The sequence below is a fragment of the Mustela putorius genome, unplaced genomic scaffold, assembly GCF_011764305.1.
Source record: "Mustela putorius furo isolate JIRA1106 unplaced genomic scaffold, ASM1176430v1.1 tig00000589_pilon_pilon_pilon, whole genome shotgun sequence".
NCBI classification, from domain to species: Eukaryota; Metazoa; Chordata; class Mammalia; order Carnivora; family Mustelidae; genus Mustela; species Mustela putorius.
The window spans coordinates 9,777,793-9,795,912 of NW_025421425.1; the positions used below are offsets into that span (position 1 = coordinate 9,777,793).

The 18,120-nt window shown below is 35.0% G+C and overlaps 1 protein-coding gene across 4 annotated transcripts in view; it reads right to left on the reverse strand.

Annotated features, from left to right (window-relative positions):
• The window catches only part of CDH18 (cadherin 18), a 696,319-nt gene that overhangs the window by 45,553 nt on the left and 632,646 nt on the right, over nt 1–18,120 (reverse strand). For all 4 annotated transcript variants that reach the window (XM_045082036.1, XM_045082035.1, XM_045082039.1 and 1 more), the window contains exon 8: nt 16,268–16,404. In XM_045082036.1, the coding sequence (XP_044937971.1) occupies nt 16,268–16,404 (137 nt within the window). The remainder of the gene's footprint in view (nt 1–16,267; nt 16,405–18,120) is intronic.

The window sequence follows — 18,120 nt, forward strand, 5'->3', positions numbered from 1 at the left end:
GAAGGATGAACAATAGTTTAAGCCTAGTAGCATTTTAATGAAATTCCCTGAAATATTATCATAGTCTTACTTTTCTCCTAAATTGCAATACTTTTTTTTTGAAGCTAAAATCCCTTTTATCAAGTCTTAGGAAAACTTAAGCTTGAACTACATAAATCCTGATTCCATTATGCACATCTATGACATTCTTTGGTGTAACATTTAAATAAATTAAATAATTACAAAGATAAGGTTAGCAGGTTTTGAAATAGAATTTAAGAAAATAAACTTCAGGTTTGGGCCAGAAATAGCAACTGATACCAGACTAACCTGTGTTATAAATGACTGTAAATCTGGTGATTCACAGACCTGTACCCCTGGGGATAAAAATATATGTTTATAAAAAATTAAAAATTAAAAAAAAAAAAAAATAAATAAATGACTATAAAACTGAAATTGTATGAAGATACTCTTCTCATATTTGGGTAAACAGACGCTGAAGAGCTATGATCCTTGAGAGAAAAGAAACCCAAAGCTGAATGCAAGATCTCCTCCAGCTTTAATTACGTTCATTATAACCCTGGCTGATACATTCCAGGAAGGAAAGGCTGGTTGTTTAACATTGAAAAGCCAGTGAATATAATTTGCCACGTGTACATAATTATGTTGAGAGATGCAGAGAATTATAACAAAACATAACACCATATTTGATTTAAAGATAAAAAATAAAACACTAGTAAAGTAACAATGGGAGAGACTTCCTCAACCTGAATAATTGTACAACAAAAACCTCTAACTGTCGTAGTTACAAGTGAAAGACTGAATATTCCAACCTTAGGATCAGAAAAACAAAAAGCAGGGATATAGCTTGTAGCAACGTTCTTGATAATCATATTAAAGCTTATAATCAGTGCAATTAGAGAAAGAAATAAATTTTATGCCAATTGCAAAGTTAGAAACAAATCTATATTTCCTCAGAGGGCATCATCCCTGCAGAAAAGATTAAATAATCTACAAAAAGCTGTTACCGCTACTATGAGAGTTACCAATACTGTAGGCAACTTGTACCAATGCAAACTTATAGTAACATCTATTTCTACAACAATAAAAATAAACATTTAAATAAATATCAAATTTATATAACATGAAAAACATGAAACCAAATAAAATATGTCCCATATCTGTATGCTGAAACCTACAAATACTAAGATAAATCTAAAATGCCTAGTTAAGTGGAGACATATGTTAGATAAAAGACTCAATATTTTTGAGACATGCACTCTCCCAAACATGAACTGTAGATTAATTGAAATACTAATAAAAAATTCTAACTGATATTGTGGAAGAATCTGACAAGCTGATTCTAAAATTTATCTGAAAATGTCCTAAATTAGTTCATACAATTTTGATAAAAGAATGATGTTGAACTTAATTTTAAGTGTTAGTAAGTATCCACAATAATCAAGACAATGGTATTAGTATAAGACTGTGTGTGTGTGTATGTGTATGTGTGTGTATATGATTAGTGGTATATACAAAAAGAGAGAGTCCAGAAATTAATCAAAACAAAAATGGTCAAGTGTTAATGGACACAGTTGTCATGATTACTAATTGGAGAAATAGCATTTTTAACAAATAATGGATTCACTGGAAATTAAAATGTGAAGTACATTAAACTTGAGTTTTAACACATATAAAATATCCCTCAAAGTAAAGCATAGGCCAAATTATAAAACCTTGAATTTTAACATATAAGAACAGATAGGGTAAATCTTTTGCTACCTTGTATTTAGTAAAGAACTCCCTAAAATGTGTTCAGATTCATATACAAGATATTAAAACATCCTTTCTGGATGTTAAATTCTTATAATTTCAAGTAACACAAATGCTGAGACTTTAGGACAGCTAATAAAATTTTAGAAATTTTAGAACAAGCATATTTTAGAATGGAAATTTTCTGCATAAGATGAAATATATTAAGAGAGCTTTAACTCAAACACACATACTAATTTCTAGGTCAATCATTGATTATAATTACATATTAAAAATACGTTAAACGTGCCTGCCTCTCTGCCTACTTCTGATCTCTGTCTGTCAAAATAAAATCTAAAAAAAAAAAAAAAAGAAGAGAAAAGGGGCTCCTGGGTGGCTCAGTGGGTTAAAGCCTCTGCCTTTGGCTTGGGTCACGATCCCAGAGTCCTGGGATCGAGCCCTGCGTCGGGCTCACTGCTCACCAGGGAGCCTGCTTCCTCCTCTCTCTCTGCCTGCCTCTCTGCCTACTTGTGATCTCTTTCCATCAAAATAACATCTTTAAAAAATACTTTATTAAAAATATATATTTATATTAAACATCCTTTTTGAAAAACATTTGAGAATACTTCTAAGAATACATTATATGCTCTTGGTATGTGTACCCAAGTTACATAAATGGAGAAGTTTTTCATATTTACAATAGAAAACATGTACAAGACATGTTGAATCAGCAATATTAATAATATATGAAGCTATAACAACTGAAATACATTGGGATTTTCAAGCATGAAATAAAATAGATTTATTTTTTCATCATAGCGAAAATGAAAGAACAAACAAGCTGCAGCTGTATTTCTTTTTTTTTTTTAATATTTTATTTATTTATTTGACAGAGAGAGAGAGAAAGATCACAAGGAGAGAGGCAGGCAGAGAGAGAGAGAAGGAAGCAGGCTCCCACTGATCAGAGAGCCTGATGTGAGCCTTGATCCCAGGACCCCGAGATCATGACCTGAGCTGAAGGCAGAGGCTTAACCCACTGAGCCACCCAGGCGCCTACAGCTGTATTACTTTACCTGAATGAAGAGTTAAAAACACAGCATTGAGAAAAAAACTACAGAGGGTGTATATAACATTAACCCACCTATATATAATTTCCATGAGCCAAAGCTATAGTATATACAAAAATATAGATATATAAACGTCCAAAATGTATTTGGTAAAACTACAAAGAGAAGAAAGGGACAAATAATACTAAATTCAATATTGATGAGCTCTGGTTAGAATGAAGAAAGATGTAATAGCGAGGTGTATTTACTTATTTATTTATTTATTTATTTATTTATTTGAGAGAGAGTGATTGAGAGGGAGCACCACAGGGATGGGTAAACGGAGAGGGAGGGCGACAGAAAGAATCTCCAGCAGACTCCATGCTGAGATCGCACTACCCTGAGGTCATGGCACGAGCAGAAATCAAGAGTCTGATGCTTAACCAACTGAGCCACCCACTCACTCTTAGTGAGGTAGAGTTAAAGCTTATTTTTTTGAGGTGATGTCTCTTAAATTGGTGTTCATTTTATTATTTGGACTGATCATATGCTTAAGATATCAATATAATGTACACATATTATAATATAATTAGAAAACATTTGGTACAATTACTTCAGTTTATCCCATATGCATGTCTACATAACATACACAGGCCTCATATATGGGTACACAACTTCATTCATTATATCAAGTCATGGTCCAATTTCCAGCTACACACAAATTTCACTGTTTTATTTATCAGTGTCTTCCTTAATGGGTTGCACAATTTGTATCTTCATAAAATTTTCTCTATTCTGAAGTCATAGTAATGTTATCCTACATTTCTTTTAAGATTTAATGTTCATCTTCTACTGCTGGAATTACTTATTTTGCATAGTTGTAAGGTACTTTCTTTGCAGAGCCAGATAACATAGCTCTGTCTTCACCTGTTTGTTGAGGTGTCCATCTGTTCTCCCTTCTGACTTCCAAACAACTCTGTATTGTAGCAATTTGACTGTATGGTTCTCAGAAAACATATCTTGCATCAACACCTTTTTTTTCTTAAATTGCTATGTGGTTTAGTAAGTCATTAATGTCGATATATTTTGCTTTGTATGCTTGAAAATGCTATGTCTGCATTTGAATAGGCAATGGTATGCCTATTCATTAGGGGCCCCGGGTGGCTCAGTCAGTTGAACACCTGAATCTTTATTTTGTCTCAGGTCATGGTTTCGGGTCTCCGGATGGAGCCCTATGTTGGGCTCCACGCTCAGCGTGGTGTCTGCTCCAGGATTATCCCTCTCCCTCTGCCCTTTCTCCTGCTCACACTCTCCAAAATAAATAGAAAAAAAAGTCTTTGAAAATGTTATGTATTCTTGGGGCGCCTGGGTGGCACAGTGGATTAGGCCACTGCCTTCGGCTCAGGTCATGTCCTGGGATCAAGCCCCGCATCGGGCTCTCTGCTCAGCGGGGAGCCTGCTTCCCCTTCTCTCTCTGCCTAGCTCTCTGCCTACTTGTGATCTCTCTCTGTCAAATAAATAAATAAAATCTTTAAAAAAAAAAAAAAGAAAATGTTATGTATTCTTTAAATGTATTCATTATATATTAAAATATAGAATATATGCATATAGTCAAATATATATATTTGTATTTGACAGATATTCAAGTATCAAGTGTTTTTATTTTGTTCTATGAAACACTCTTATCATTACTGATTTTTTTGGTCTTTTTCATAAAGTATTTCTGAGAGAGATGTATTAGCAGTTTCTTCCAAGATTATGTTTTATTTTGAAAATAGTTTATTAGGTTCATAAGTTTCAAATGATTATATTACTCTCTTGACATATACTACATGTCAATATGACACAACCTTCTTATCATGATAGCATTTTGTATTTTAAAACAAAATGATCTCAGGGTCCTGGGATCAACTTATATTAACCATTTTTGCCTGATTTCTTTCAATCAAAATTAAATTATTATTCTTTTATTTTAAAACTTTCTTTATCTTTATACCCCATATGTACCTATTACAAGTAGCATGTAGTATGAGACGATTTTATTTTTCCTTACTTTGCTTCAGTATGGTAGCTTTTTTTTTTTTTAAATGGAGGGTTTATTGCAATTATACTATTTGGGTTATTAATATATATTTTTGTCACTTCATTGTGTACTTCCAATTTGTCTTAATATTTTTTATTCATTCTAATATTATTTTCCAGTACTTTGTTTAAGGCTTTATCCTTGTTATGTCTTCTAATTTTAAATCTATATACTAAATTTATTTTCTTTTCTTAGCCCAGAAATATTAACATGCTTAGGTATCTCTGGAACATCTTTACTCTCTTTCTATACATTGTAATAACTTTTAAGTGCTTTTATTTGGATCAAGTTTCTCAAATTTATGCCTATAAGTGAAGAGGATGATGATGATGATGATGACAATGACGATGATACTTGTGGGTTTGATAATCTGTCAAATTTGATGTTTTGTTTTTACAAAGAAAGGTGTCCTCATGTGTACCACTTTCTCATTATTCCTTATTGAAGCTTATACCATCTTTTCGTGATAAATTTCTTATTTTTTATTAAATTATTTAACAACAATGTATTTTCTCAATTTTGGTTGTTTGAAAGTTTTTCTGTATCACATATTTTAGGTTTCTTTCTTTTTTTTTTTTAAAGATTTTATTTATTTATTTGACAGAGAGAGATTACAAGTAGGCAGAGAGAGAGAGGAGGAGGAAGCAGGCTCCCTGCTGAGCAGAGAGCCCGAAGCGGGACTTGATCCCAGGACCCTGAGATCATGACCTGAGCCGAAGGCAGCGGCTTAACCCACTGAGCCACCCAGGTGCCCCCACATATTTTAGGTTTCTGTTGTTACAAAATTACTGAGGCCAACATGATCTAAAATGATTTGTAAGAAGTGTCAAATTTCTGATGGTAATGTTTTCACATTTTCATTCCCTTTACTCAGAAATAAAGGAAAAACAGAAGATATGTATTACCTTTATCCTTTGTTTGGCAGGGTCTATATGTGTGTCTATCTTGAGTCATTCATTGTAAGTATCATGTTTTGGAATCTTAATTTATTTGGGGATCTCTTATCTTAACAATACAGGAAACAACAGATATTGGAGGGCATGTGTAGAAAAGGGAACACTCTTACACTGTTGGTGGAATGCAAACTGGTGCAGCCTATTTTGGAAAACAATATGGAGGTTCCTTAAAAGGTAAAAAATAGAACTACCCTATGACCCAGCAATTGCACTCCTAGGTATTCACCCAAAGAATAAAAAAATACTTTTCTAAAGGAATACATGCACCTTGATGCTTACAGCAGCATTATCAAAAATAGCCAAATTATGGAAAGAGCTCAAATATCCATCAACTGCTATATGGATAAAGAAAGAAGATGTGGGGTGTGTGTGTGTGTGTGTGTGTGTGTGTGTGTGTGTGTGTGTGTACAATGGAATATTACTTGGCCATCAAAAAGAATGAAATCTTGTCATTTGCAATGATGAGGATGGAGCTGGAGTGTATTATGCTAAGCAAAAGAAGTCAGCCAGAAAAAGACAAATGCCGTATGATTTCATTCACATGTCGAATTTAAGTAAGAAAACAGATGAACATGGAGGAAAAAAGAGAGAGGGAAGCAGACCAAGAAATATAGTCTTAACCACAGAAAACAAACTAATGGTTACCAGAGGTGAGGTGAGTGGGGGGATGGGCTAAATATGTGATGGGTATTAAGTAGGGCACTTGTGATGAGCACTGGGTCTTGTATAAAAGTGATGAATCACTAAATTCTACTACTGAAATAATATTTGCATTGTGTGCAATGAACTGGACTTTAAATAAAAACTTAGAAGAAGAAGTACATGGTACTACTTATTTAAAAAGGTACATTCTGTTAGTTCTCTGGATAATAGATTAAAAGAAGTTAGGGTTAGGTGCAAAGATTATTTTGGAAGTTACTGCAGCATTCCAGCTGAAGGGGTGGTGGTTGTTTGGACAGGGATGGGAGTGATGGTGTTATGAAGTAGTTGACTTATGGATATTTTAAAAAGTACAGCTAATAGAGCTTTCTGACGAATTGGGTATGTAAGCATGAGAGAAAAGGGGGAGCCAAATATGACACTGAGTGATCTTCAGAAGCCATCTGGACTACAGCCATCATTATTGAGATAGATGATGCCTCTGGAGGAGAAGATTTAGAGAGAAATTAGATTTTGAGGAAACTATTTACATACAGCATTTTCAGTTTGAGAACTCTGAGAAGAGATTTTGGAGTGGTTAATATGGAATTCGGGGAAAAAGTGGATGCATATGTAAATTTGAGAGTCATCTACATGTAGATGTTATGGAAACTCATTAGACTGAATGAGGTCATGTGGGCAATAACTCCAGATAGTCTAACGTTTGGAAATCAGGATGCCCCACTAGTCAATGGGAGGAGAGATGAGGAGACAGAAGAGCCAATGAAGGAAGAAGAGTGTCTACAGAATGCTATGCCTGTAAGCCAAAGTAAGAGCCTATTTCTGGAAAGAGTTGCCAATTGCGCCAAAAGTCGCTGCTTTGCTGAGCAAATGGAAGGAAGAATTAGACTTCATATTTTGGAATATGGAGGACAAGTATAATTTTGGTGAAGTAATAAAGACAAGCCTTTGATGAGTTTTTTTTTTTGTATTTTTTTTTGTTTCGCTTTTTAAAGATTTTATTTATTTATCTGACAGACAGAGAGGTAGCACAAAGAAACAGAACTGCAGGCATAGGGAGAGGGAGAAGCAGGCTCCCAGCTGAGCAAGGAGCCTGATGCGGGACTCAATCCCAGTATCCCGGGATCAGGACCTGAGCCAAAAAAGGCAGACGCCTAACAGACTGAGCCACTCAGGTGGCCCTGAGAGTGAATTTTAAAGAGCATGGAGACAGAGGGAGCAGGGTGTGAATACAGGCAAGTCTTCTAAGAGGTTTAGAGAGGACGCCTGGGCGGCTCAGTGGGTTAAGCCGCTGCCTTCGGCTCAGGTCATGATCCCAGGATCATGGGATCGAGTCCCGCATCAGGCTCCTTGCTCGGCAGGGAACCTGCTTCTCTCTCTGCCTCTGCCTGCCTCTCTGCCTGCTTGTGTGTACTTGCTTGCGCTCTCTCTCTCTGTGGCAAATAAAAAAAAAAAAAAAAAAAAAAAAAAAAAAATTTTCAGTTAGGGAATTAATGAACTTGTAACTGGAAGAGTCTCCGTTTTTGTTTGCTTGAGTACATTTTATTTTCAGTTAGAATTAAAGCTTATTTTTGAGGGCATAGGAATTATGAAGGGGGGAAATGAAGAGATAGGAGAGGAATTGACAGTTCCGTGACTGAGTGAACAAGAAAGGTGAGGCTTTAGGATTTGCATGGAGTGGTGAGCATAAACATGGTAGGGAGACCCCATTCACAGAAGGAAGCCAGAGATTTATGGAAACTAATGCCCACAGTATTAGTGAGGCTGCTAGATCTGATGACAGGAAACTATGGAAACCCCTTTCTGATTGTTCTTTTTGATAAGCATTAGAGAAGCAAGATGACCTGACATATGTAAGGAAATTGGAAAAGATATTGGAAATTTGAAAAGCCAGGAAAACTATAAAAGAAATATTTAGCAATGCTGCATATAATTGTTTCAGTTATTCAAGTTCCTTATGAATGAAATAATTTGTTCTGATTCTTCCAGAATTTGATACTGAAATTGGGATAGTGCAGTTTTTACAAACCCTTAACGTATCGGCATATTATATAAAAAGCATCAAAAATAAGAACGTAGTATATATCAAATTCTCCCCATGGGTAGAACTCAAAAGAGGTTTGAATAGCTTTGAATGGAATTGGCCTGCAGGTAAAGATAAGAAATAAGCCTTGATGGTCCTGAGCCAATGTGAATAACCCTATACGTTTTGCCATCATTTACCTACTACGGTCTCATATTATGTATTAAATACAATTTTTAAAAACAGTGAATGGAGATTAGTTCAGGCCTAATTGGAGATATATGTATGTATGTATGTGTGTGTGTGTGTGTGTGTGTGTGTGTGTGTATATATATTGTTTATCTGAGAGAGAGAGAGAGCAAGCAAGAGAGAGAGCACAGTAGGGGGAGGGGCAGTAGGAGAGGGAGAAGTAGCCTCCTGGCTGGACGTGAGACTCCATCAACCCAGGGATCATGAAGTGAACTGAAGGCAAACGTTTAACCCACTGAGCCACCCAGATGCCCCTGGAGCAGTATTTGTAGAGTGTCTGAAGTGACAACTTCACCCTGGATTGTACAGGAGGGTGAACGTAACCCAATTTCGGGCGCCATTCATTCTGTTACCATGTGGCAAGTAAACAGAGTCCTTGTTGTTTGTTACTATAATATAGCTACACTACAGCAAAAGATGAAACAACAAGGAAAGCAGAACACAGAAGCTCACAGAGAAATAGAGATAGGGACATAATCAAGATAGCCCTGAAACCTAATTTGCCTGAGAACTTTACAGGTATGTGGACCAGTAAGTTTCTTTTAAATCTTAGAACAGATTGAATTATTGTTTAGATATTTTATATTTATCTGTTACATGGCAAAAGGTAACTAAAACACAGACATATACACTACAAATAAATACTCCATAAAAGTATTTAATTTCCATCATCTAAAGTTACAACTAGATTAAATTTGAAATTTATGGATACTAATCTTTGAATATGTTTGCAATGTTGCATAAGAATTGAGGAGAAAAAACAAGAAGGATTCAACAACTAAACAGCACTAAACATTGGTTTCTGGACTGAGATAAGCATATAATTTGTTTAGAGAAGTGAAAAGGAGAGCTGAGGCAAACATCGTAACAGTGCAAAAAACAAGCAGTGTTGTTTAATTCGTGAACTCTGGTAAGAGCCAAAAACTTTCGGGTTCATTAGAAGTATCAATACAGTAGCAGCTCCCTGACTTTGGCTCCTTTGGAAATACATCTATCAGGCAAGCAGTGAACACTGAGCGTCCGATTTTGATCAGGATAAACTCTTACATATGGTGCACAGAACAAGGAGAAATAAGATATTTTAGGCAAAATGGGAAATATATATAATTTAATGATCATTGAACTGTGTAGTAAGTTACAAAGTTTTGGGGCAGTTAAGGTAGGTGCAGAAATGAAGAACAAAAAGTATTCATGTATCTAACAGTTTGATGTGTCAGGAAATGTTCTTAGTATTTGTGAATACTAGGATAAAGATACACTAGACCTGATTGTTAGATCTGAGATGTTCACAATCACAGGACAAACGTTACAATAAAATGTGATGTGCCATATTTAAACCTAATAAGTGATAAATGCTCAATTTAAGGCATGCATAAAGTTAGAATAAAGAGGGAGGAGTTGTAAAATTTTCCCGAGACTTTGAGGATTTCACAGATGTTCTGACATGTAAAATAGTTCTTAAAAGTAAACAGAGGTTTGTAAAGCAGAACAGAATGAGCAGAGGACATTGAGAGATGAAAGGATTATACAATTATTCAAAGAACATCGCCTGTTTGAGTATCTGTGACTAAAAGTATGATATACATTTTTCTGAGAATTAAGCTGAAAACAGAGAAGGCCAAATTTTATAAAGAAAAATTCAGAACATATGTGTATACCTCTGTCTTTGGTATTAGTACTAAATGGAGCTGTGACATAAATTATGTTGTGATTGGAAGCGATGTTTCTTAATAATAAGTTGCTTTAGAATCACTTAAGCACATGGTTTTCAAGCTTTAACAATCACCAAGGGAGCATGATAAAACCCTAGATACTATACTACAACAAGTTTTTCTAAATCATGGTGTGCCCAGATATCTGGACAGACACTTTTCTGTTTGTTTCTGTGAGGGTGTTTTTGAATTAAATTAACATTTAAACTGGTGAACTAAATGGGCATCTGGCTGGCTCAGTTGGTAAAGCATGTGACTCTCAATCTTGGGGTCATGAGTTTGAGCCCCACGTTTGGTGCAGAGATCACTTAAAATAATAAATAAATCATTTAAAAAAATTATAGATTGAAGCAGATTGTTCTTTACCATGTGAGTGGGCCTTATTCAATCAGTTGAAGACCTGACTAGGAAAAAAGACTGGCCCTCCCTTGAATAAGAGAAAATTATTTTGCCTGATTGCCTTTGAGTTAAGATAGTGGCTCTTTCTGGTTTTGGCTTTTGAACTTAACTGGGATATTGGTTCTGCAAAGTTTTGACTTCCCAGCCTCCATAACCTTATGAACCAATTTCTTAAAAAAAGAAAAAAGTCTCTTTATTGGTTCTAAATCCTTCTAGATTTGAATCCTATTGGTTCTGTTTCTCTGTAGAACCCTGACTAATGTAGGTATAGTTGGAAACAGAATGCAGGCTAACCTTTCCTCACCCTTCATCTCAAGACTGAATCCATGCATTATCCTGTCCATGAAACCTTCACTGATCCTCTTAGAGAGGCTAAACTACCATGACTTTATGTTTCCCTAGCCCCTAAAAACGTTGTCACAATAATTATCCATAGTGCAATCATCCATTTACCTCATCTTCGGCATGAGCCTCTTGAATTCCTCAAAAGTGAAACAGGGTCCTCAAAATCCCTAGTGCCTAACATACGGCACGTCCTAGCAAGTATCAATTATTAATACATTTTGAGTGAATTTATCAATGTGTAGTTTAGGGTAGAAATGATAAATTGTACCATACCAAAGTACTAGAAGGGTGGCTAAGAAAGTAGAAAATAACAAGTGAAAAGAGAGTGATTAATACAGTCAAATAGCACAAAGACATCAGGGAGAGATCAGAAATGAAAAATACTCTTTGGATTTAGTGATTAGTAAATTATGACATAAAGTCAACTTCTGAAAAGCAATGTGGATAAAATTATACATTATCTTGACCTTGGGCATAAATAAGGAAATGGAGGGAGATGGTAGCTATTTATTCTGGAAATTGTACTAGTGAGTCATATAAAAGGAAAAGTGAGTAGTGAGTCATATAAAACCCTGAAAAAATATTTGTCATCTAGTAAAAAGAATAAGCTTTCATTTTTTTCTCTCTCTTTCTTTCTTTCTTTCTTTTTTTTTTTTTTTTAAGATATTAAGAGTCTCTTATGGTTTGTCTCCCTCCCGATCCCATCTTGTTTCATTTTTTCCTTCCCTACTAGGCCTGCCAAAATCCTTCATCCTGCCTCTCAAATTCCTCATATCCGGGAGAGTATGTAATGATTGCCTTTCTCTGATTGACTTATTTCGCTCAGTGTAACTACATCTAAAGGAAGTAGACTCAGGCAACAAGAAGAATGCACATTAAAACAGTTTCTTCCCCAGAGCCTCAAGGTAAGAGCCCAGACCAGCTGACACGGGACTTCAGTCTTGCCAGACCTTAAGCAAGGAATCCAATTGAACCTACCTGAACCTCTGACCTACAGAAATCATGTGGTTATTTGTTACTCAAAACCAGAAATGTAACAGAAATTTCTAAAGAGCTAAATTACGGATTACATGGAGGGAAGTCATGCTATCTGTAACAGAAACATTTCAGGTATTTATTTTAAAAACTTTCTTCATCAAGAACTGTGATATGGGATAAGAATACACTTTTTACTTCTCTAATCAAAGGCAGTTTATTGAATTCATCTGATTCTTAGTGTCTTCATTAAGATTGTAGAAATAATCTTCTGCCACAGAATGAATTAATGATAAAATAAACCTCAATTAGTTAAAATATGTGATCCAAACCTGGTTTCAATGAATATCAGCTTCCCTTAAGAGTCATATTAGGAAGAGCATAGATCTAGGAGACAAAATATTTAGATTCATATTTTGTATGAGTCTCAATTTCCTTATCTATAAAATTAAAATAATACCTGTTCTCTGTATTTCAGAGATTTTTATTAGGATGATATTTTTGTAAAAGCACACAGTACAAAAACAAGATAGCAATCAGCTATGTTTAGCGGTAGCTGGGAAGGAGGAAAGATGTCAAAAACCAGACACATGTTTTCTGCCTTTACCATATGTTTGGGCAGCTGAAAAGTCACTTGGACTTAGAACCAAAGGATAAAAGAAAGCAGAATCAAACACCATGTAGGGGTGCCTGGGTGGCTCCGTGGGAAAAGCCTCTACCTTTGGCTCAGGTCATGATCTCAGGGTCCTGGGATCGAGCCCCTCATTGGGTTCTCTGCTCAGCAGGGATCCTGCTATCCCCCTCTCTCTCTGCCTGCTTCTCTGCCTACTTGTAATCTCTCTCTCTCTGTCAAATAAATAAATCAAAATCTTAAAACACCATGTAAATAAGAGCTGCACTGTATTTGGGCCCCACCTACATGTTCAGAGGCCCACACACTTTTTTATGATACCCCATATTCTCACATTGGTCCCTTAGCATGTGGCCCGTTTACTTGGAGGAAGGGTTTTTTTTTGTTGTTGTTGTTGTTGTTTGTTTGTTTTTCTGTATACAGAACTCATTTGTTTTCTATTTTCTCTTAAACCCTGCTCCATTGCTTCATCTGCCCAGAAGGGGGCACCTTTCTCTTCCTTGCACAACACTCTAGGTAAGCCCCCCAAAAGTTCTTTGAAATAATAACTTCTAAATGTCATTCCATGGAACACCAACTTCCTCAGAAACTTACATTAAGAAGAGTTTTAAAAACCTGATTTTAATTCTGCAAAAGGTAACGTCAAATGAATGAAGAAACAAGAAAGTTTGGGAGAAAATACTTGTAAAATACAAATCTGAAGGACTATTTTCTAAAATGTATGAGGAACTCTTAAAGTTTACTGATGAGAAAACAAAACCAAAATAAAGAGTGGGACAAGGACCTTAACAGACACCAAATCAAAGAAGACATACAGATGGCAAATAAGTGTATGAAAAGATGTTCCATATATATGTGTCATCAGAGGAAAGCAACTAAAGCGATGAGATAGCACTCTATACCGCAGGGTCACCCAAATCTGGGGAACGCTTAACAGCAAAGGCTGGGGAAGATGTGGAGAAACAGGAACTCTCACTCATTGCTGGGGAGAATGCAAAATGCTATAACGACCCTGGAAAACACTTTGTCAGTTTCTTACAAAGCTAAATATACCCTTACCGTCTGATTCACTAATTGCAGTGCTTGGTATTACCCGAAAGAATTGAAAACTTCCGTCCATCTAGAAGCCTACACATGAATGTTTTTGCTGCAGTAGTTTATTCATAATTGCCAAAACTTGGAAACAACCAAGATGTCCTTCAGTATGTATGCTATAAAAAGACATGGAAAATCTTTAAATGTGCTTACTACTAATGGAAGAGGCCAATCTTAAAGGGTATACACTATGTAATTAAAACTAAATGACATTCCAGAAAAGGAAAAACTATTGTTCGAGTAAAAAAATGTGGTTACCAGAGGTCAGGGTAAGTAGAGATGGATGAGCAGTACACATGGGGTTTTTAGTGCGGGGAAAATAGTATGCATGATGCTATAATAATGAATACATACAACCACACTTTCATCTAAACACAGAGCACCACAAAACTAACCTACAACCATTGGGTGGTTGTAACCTACAAACATTGGGTGATGATGATGTGTCAAAGGTGTGACAAGTACATCACTCGGGTGGAGGGTGTTGATAATGGAGGGTGTAATGCACGTGTAGGTGTGGGGGCTCTTTGGAAACTCTTTGTGCCTACTTCTTAATTTTACTGTAGACCTAAAATTGCTCTACAAAAAAAAAAAAAGGTCTTAAAAAATAATTTATAAAAAACATCAAGTACATTTCCAAAACAGGATGTATTAGTAAATACTTTGCTAGTGTGGCTGAATTTGAGATTAATGTTTACAAGCAACTGTACCTAGAAGGGCCCCCAGTGATGTTCAATAAGACACTTAAGTCAAGCAATCAGTGTATGAATGTGCACTTCTTAAGCAAGTCTCCAGCATGACTATAAAACCTTATCTACTGCTCATTCTTTCTACATACCTATTTATATTCAGGATTAAATTATTTCTACTAATGTTTAATTGAGGTGTCCCTAAGGCTTTTTTATTTTTTTTAAAATTATCCTGTATATAATCCAGTACAATATGATCTACTATACTGCTTTACTTAATAGATAGGTATTAACCATTCCCCATATGCAGTACTAACAAAAAAATAAAAATAACTTATTAAGTATATATTTAAGATGTGATTTAAGTAAAAAGGAGCATTTCCTTTGGTGATAATTGCAAATAATATAATTTTCATTGTATATATGAACTAATGTATAGTCACAAATTAGTTTCTATTCGATGCAAATATTATTTGGACTAAGAGGAGACTTAGAAGCAATCTAAAGTATGGTTTCTGGTTGAAATACCTCTGGAATTACATTTGAGCTTCTTTTAAAGTAAGTTTCTGTTTTTTTTTTTTTCTCACAAATATCATTTTCTCCAGGGATTCTTCCCTTCAGTCTTCTATACACAGAGCCTGTTCCCCAATAGTGCATAATCTTTTCTGAATCTTTTCAATGCTTTTCTCATTTCTTGGATATATTAACCTATTAATCCCTTTATTTTTTTTTAACTAATATTGAATCAGCACTTATCATTTGACAGTCATTTAATTGTCATTAGGTGACAAAAAGCATGCAATTCTATTCCTAGTCTGGTTATTTTGAAAATGAAAATTAACCAGAATGATCATAAATGAACCCACTCATGTATTCTTTATAATAGTCATTTAAAAGTAATTAGTGTATGCTTATTTTCAAAGAGAATATTATGTAGAAAAAAATATCTAAATGGAAGCCACTTGAGCTAATTTTGCAGATGTAAAAACACAAAAATATAGGCAGGTTATAAAAGGCTAGAGTAGTCTAATTATTGATTGGTAACAGAGGACATTATGAAAGTACATAAACTATAAGGAGCTATCAACCCACACCCACTAGAATGATTATAATCAAAAGATATATAACAAATACTCATAATCATACAGAGAACCTGGAACCCTCCACTGCTTTTACAAATGTAAAATGTAGCTACTTTGGAAAACAGTCTGGCAGTTCATCAAATAATTAAATACAGAGTTTCTGTGTAACTGAGCTATCTCACTTCAGGGTATATACTCAGGAGAAATAAAAACATGTCTACAAAAAGTTTTCATATTAATCTCACAGAATTTTTTTTTTCATGGTAGGCAAGCAATGGAAAGAAAACACAGAGCAAGCCTCACAATTATGAGGCAAACCAGATACTTTAGACTCAGGGATGGGGTTGAAGTGTTCTGTGATGTCAACTTTCCACCAGTGTGCTGGGATTAAAGTAAAAAAAAAAATGAGATTTATTCATTGTATCTGACAATGAGTAACTGCATCTAATATGTTCTGCACACTCTGTGAGATGCTGGATGCCAGCGCCACAAATAAAAAGGGTAAGAGTCCCGCTCCCGAGAAAAAACTTGGCATAAATCTTTATGTACAAGTGACAAGTTTTTTTTTTTATGAGACATAAAGTAGTTTACCATTTTCTGAGGCAGCCACTGTGATGTTGTACCATGGAGTTTCTTCTCTATCAAGGACCTTTGTAGTCCTAATAGTTCCAGTATTGGCATCAATGTTGAAACATCTGTCATCTTCAGCACTGTAGTCAATGAAGTACCTTGGGAAAAAAAAACAGATAACTCTTCTTTTCACTTGATTATATAATGAAGAAAGTGAAACTAAGACAAGAGCAATATTAAATCAGACATATTCAAATATTTAAATGTATATTTTTAGTTTCTGTGTTTGCCTCCTAAGATTTGCTTGGCAACTTTATATTTGCATAGAACTGACATAAATTATTTTTATCTGTTAACTCCTAATTAATGTCTAATTAAATTACTAATTCAAATTAAAAAAAAATACCTTTTTGAATTCCATGAATAGAACAGTAGATGATAGGAATATTGGGATTAATAACTAAATATTAGTAGGACTCTGGGAAGTCTTTAGTACTTTGGAAGAAAAAATGAAAATTCTCATTGCTCTATGTGCAAAATTTTTAGGAAAATAGAAGATGTCAGAGATTAGTTTATCCTGGAATTTCATTATAGCTGAGATTTGAAGATAAATATAAAATAAAGACCAAAACATTTCAATTAATTACCATTGTATGTGCATCACCTAGCCCCCTTGTTGAGTGAGAAAACGAGAAAACTAAATGAGAGGTAGGTTGCATTACTGGCCACAAATCATCTTCCCTCTCCAATTGCAGGGATTTCTCTTGCCAGATTTTGCTTCCAGCCTACTTTAGCAAAGAGATGAGCCCTGAGTGTGTGTAGGTGTCAAACCACTAAATTGTACACCTGAAACTAATATCACTCTGTAAGTTAACTAACTGGAATTTTAAAACAACAACAAAACAAAACAAAACAAAAACAAATAAACAAAAAAAAAAAACCTTTTAAAATTCAGAATGAGGTGTAAAGTAATTGAAAGTGATTATCATCATCGGAAATGATGGTGTCCTGTTCCATATTTGGGCCAAGGTTTCATAGGACTTTGCCTATTCTTTCTTATGCCCTGCCACTGCCACAAAAAGAACATGCTGGAGCCAGAAGGAAGATTAGAGACACAAGGACAAAGTTGTCCCAGTTTAGGAATCCTATCCTAGAGGAGAGCTACCTAGGAAATGAGCAGGTACATGACTGAATGCACTAGAGTTAAGCAGAGCTGGCAAACAAAAGTCAGCCTACTTTAGCTGATCTTCAACTAACTCAGACACATACACTATGCTTATAAATTACTCATTACTTTTCTTTATTCATTTAATTGCTTATTTCACTACCCCTAAGTTTTAGAGTTTTACATTATCCAGCATTATCCAACAGTTTATTAACATAAATATGAATTAAAAATATAGCAAACAACTCATCATATTCTCTAGAAATGTTCCAAACTATTTCTAGAACTATTGAAGGAAGTGTTTTGTTCCTCCTTTCCTTAGATCTCTATTATTTCTCCCTTCTTCCTTAACCTCAGTGTAAGTAACATTTTATCTAGACCTGCAGAACAAAAATGAACTGATTAGGCACAAAGTACTAGGGGAAGAATATTTGAAATCCAGGAGACCAAAGTGAAAATATCCAAATTAAAGAAAGAGCTTGATTTGGTCTAGGAACCAATGTACGTTTCAATGTGACTAGGCCAAAAGGATGTGGTATGTGGCCAGGGGTAGGACAAGCAATCCATGCAGCACGTGCTAAAGAGTTCTTATCTTTAAAAAAAAAAAAAAAAGGAGTGGGGGGATTTTTAAACAAAGGAAATAACAACATAATTATATCCTGGAAAAAATCACAGTGGCTACTTTGGAGATTTTATTTATGTGTGAGAG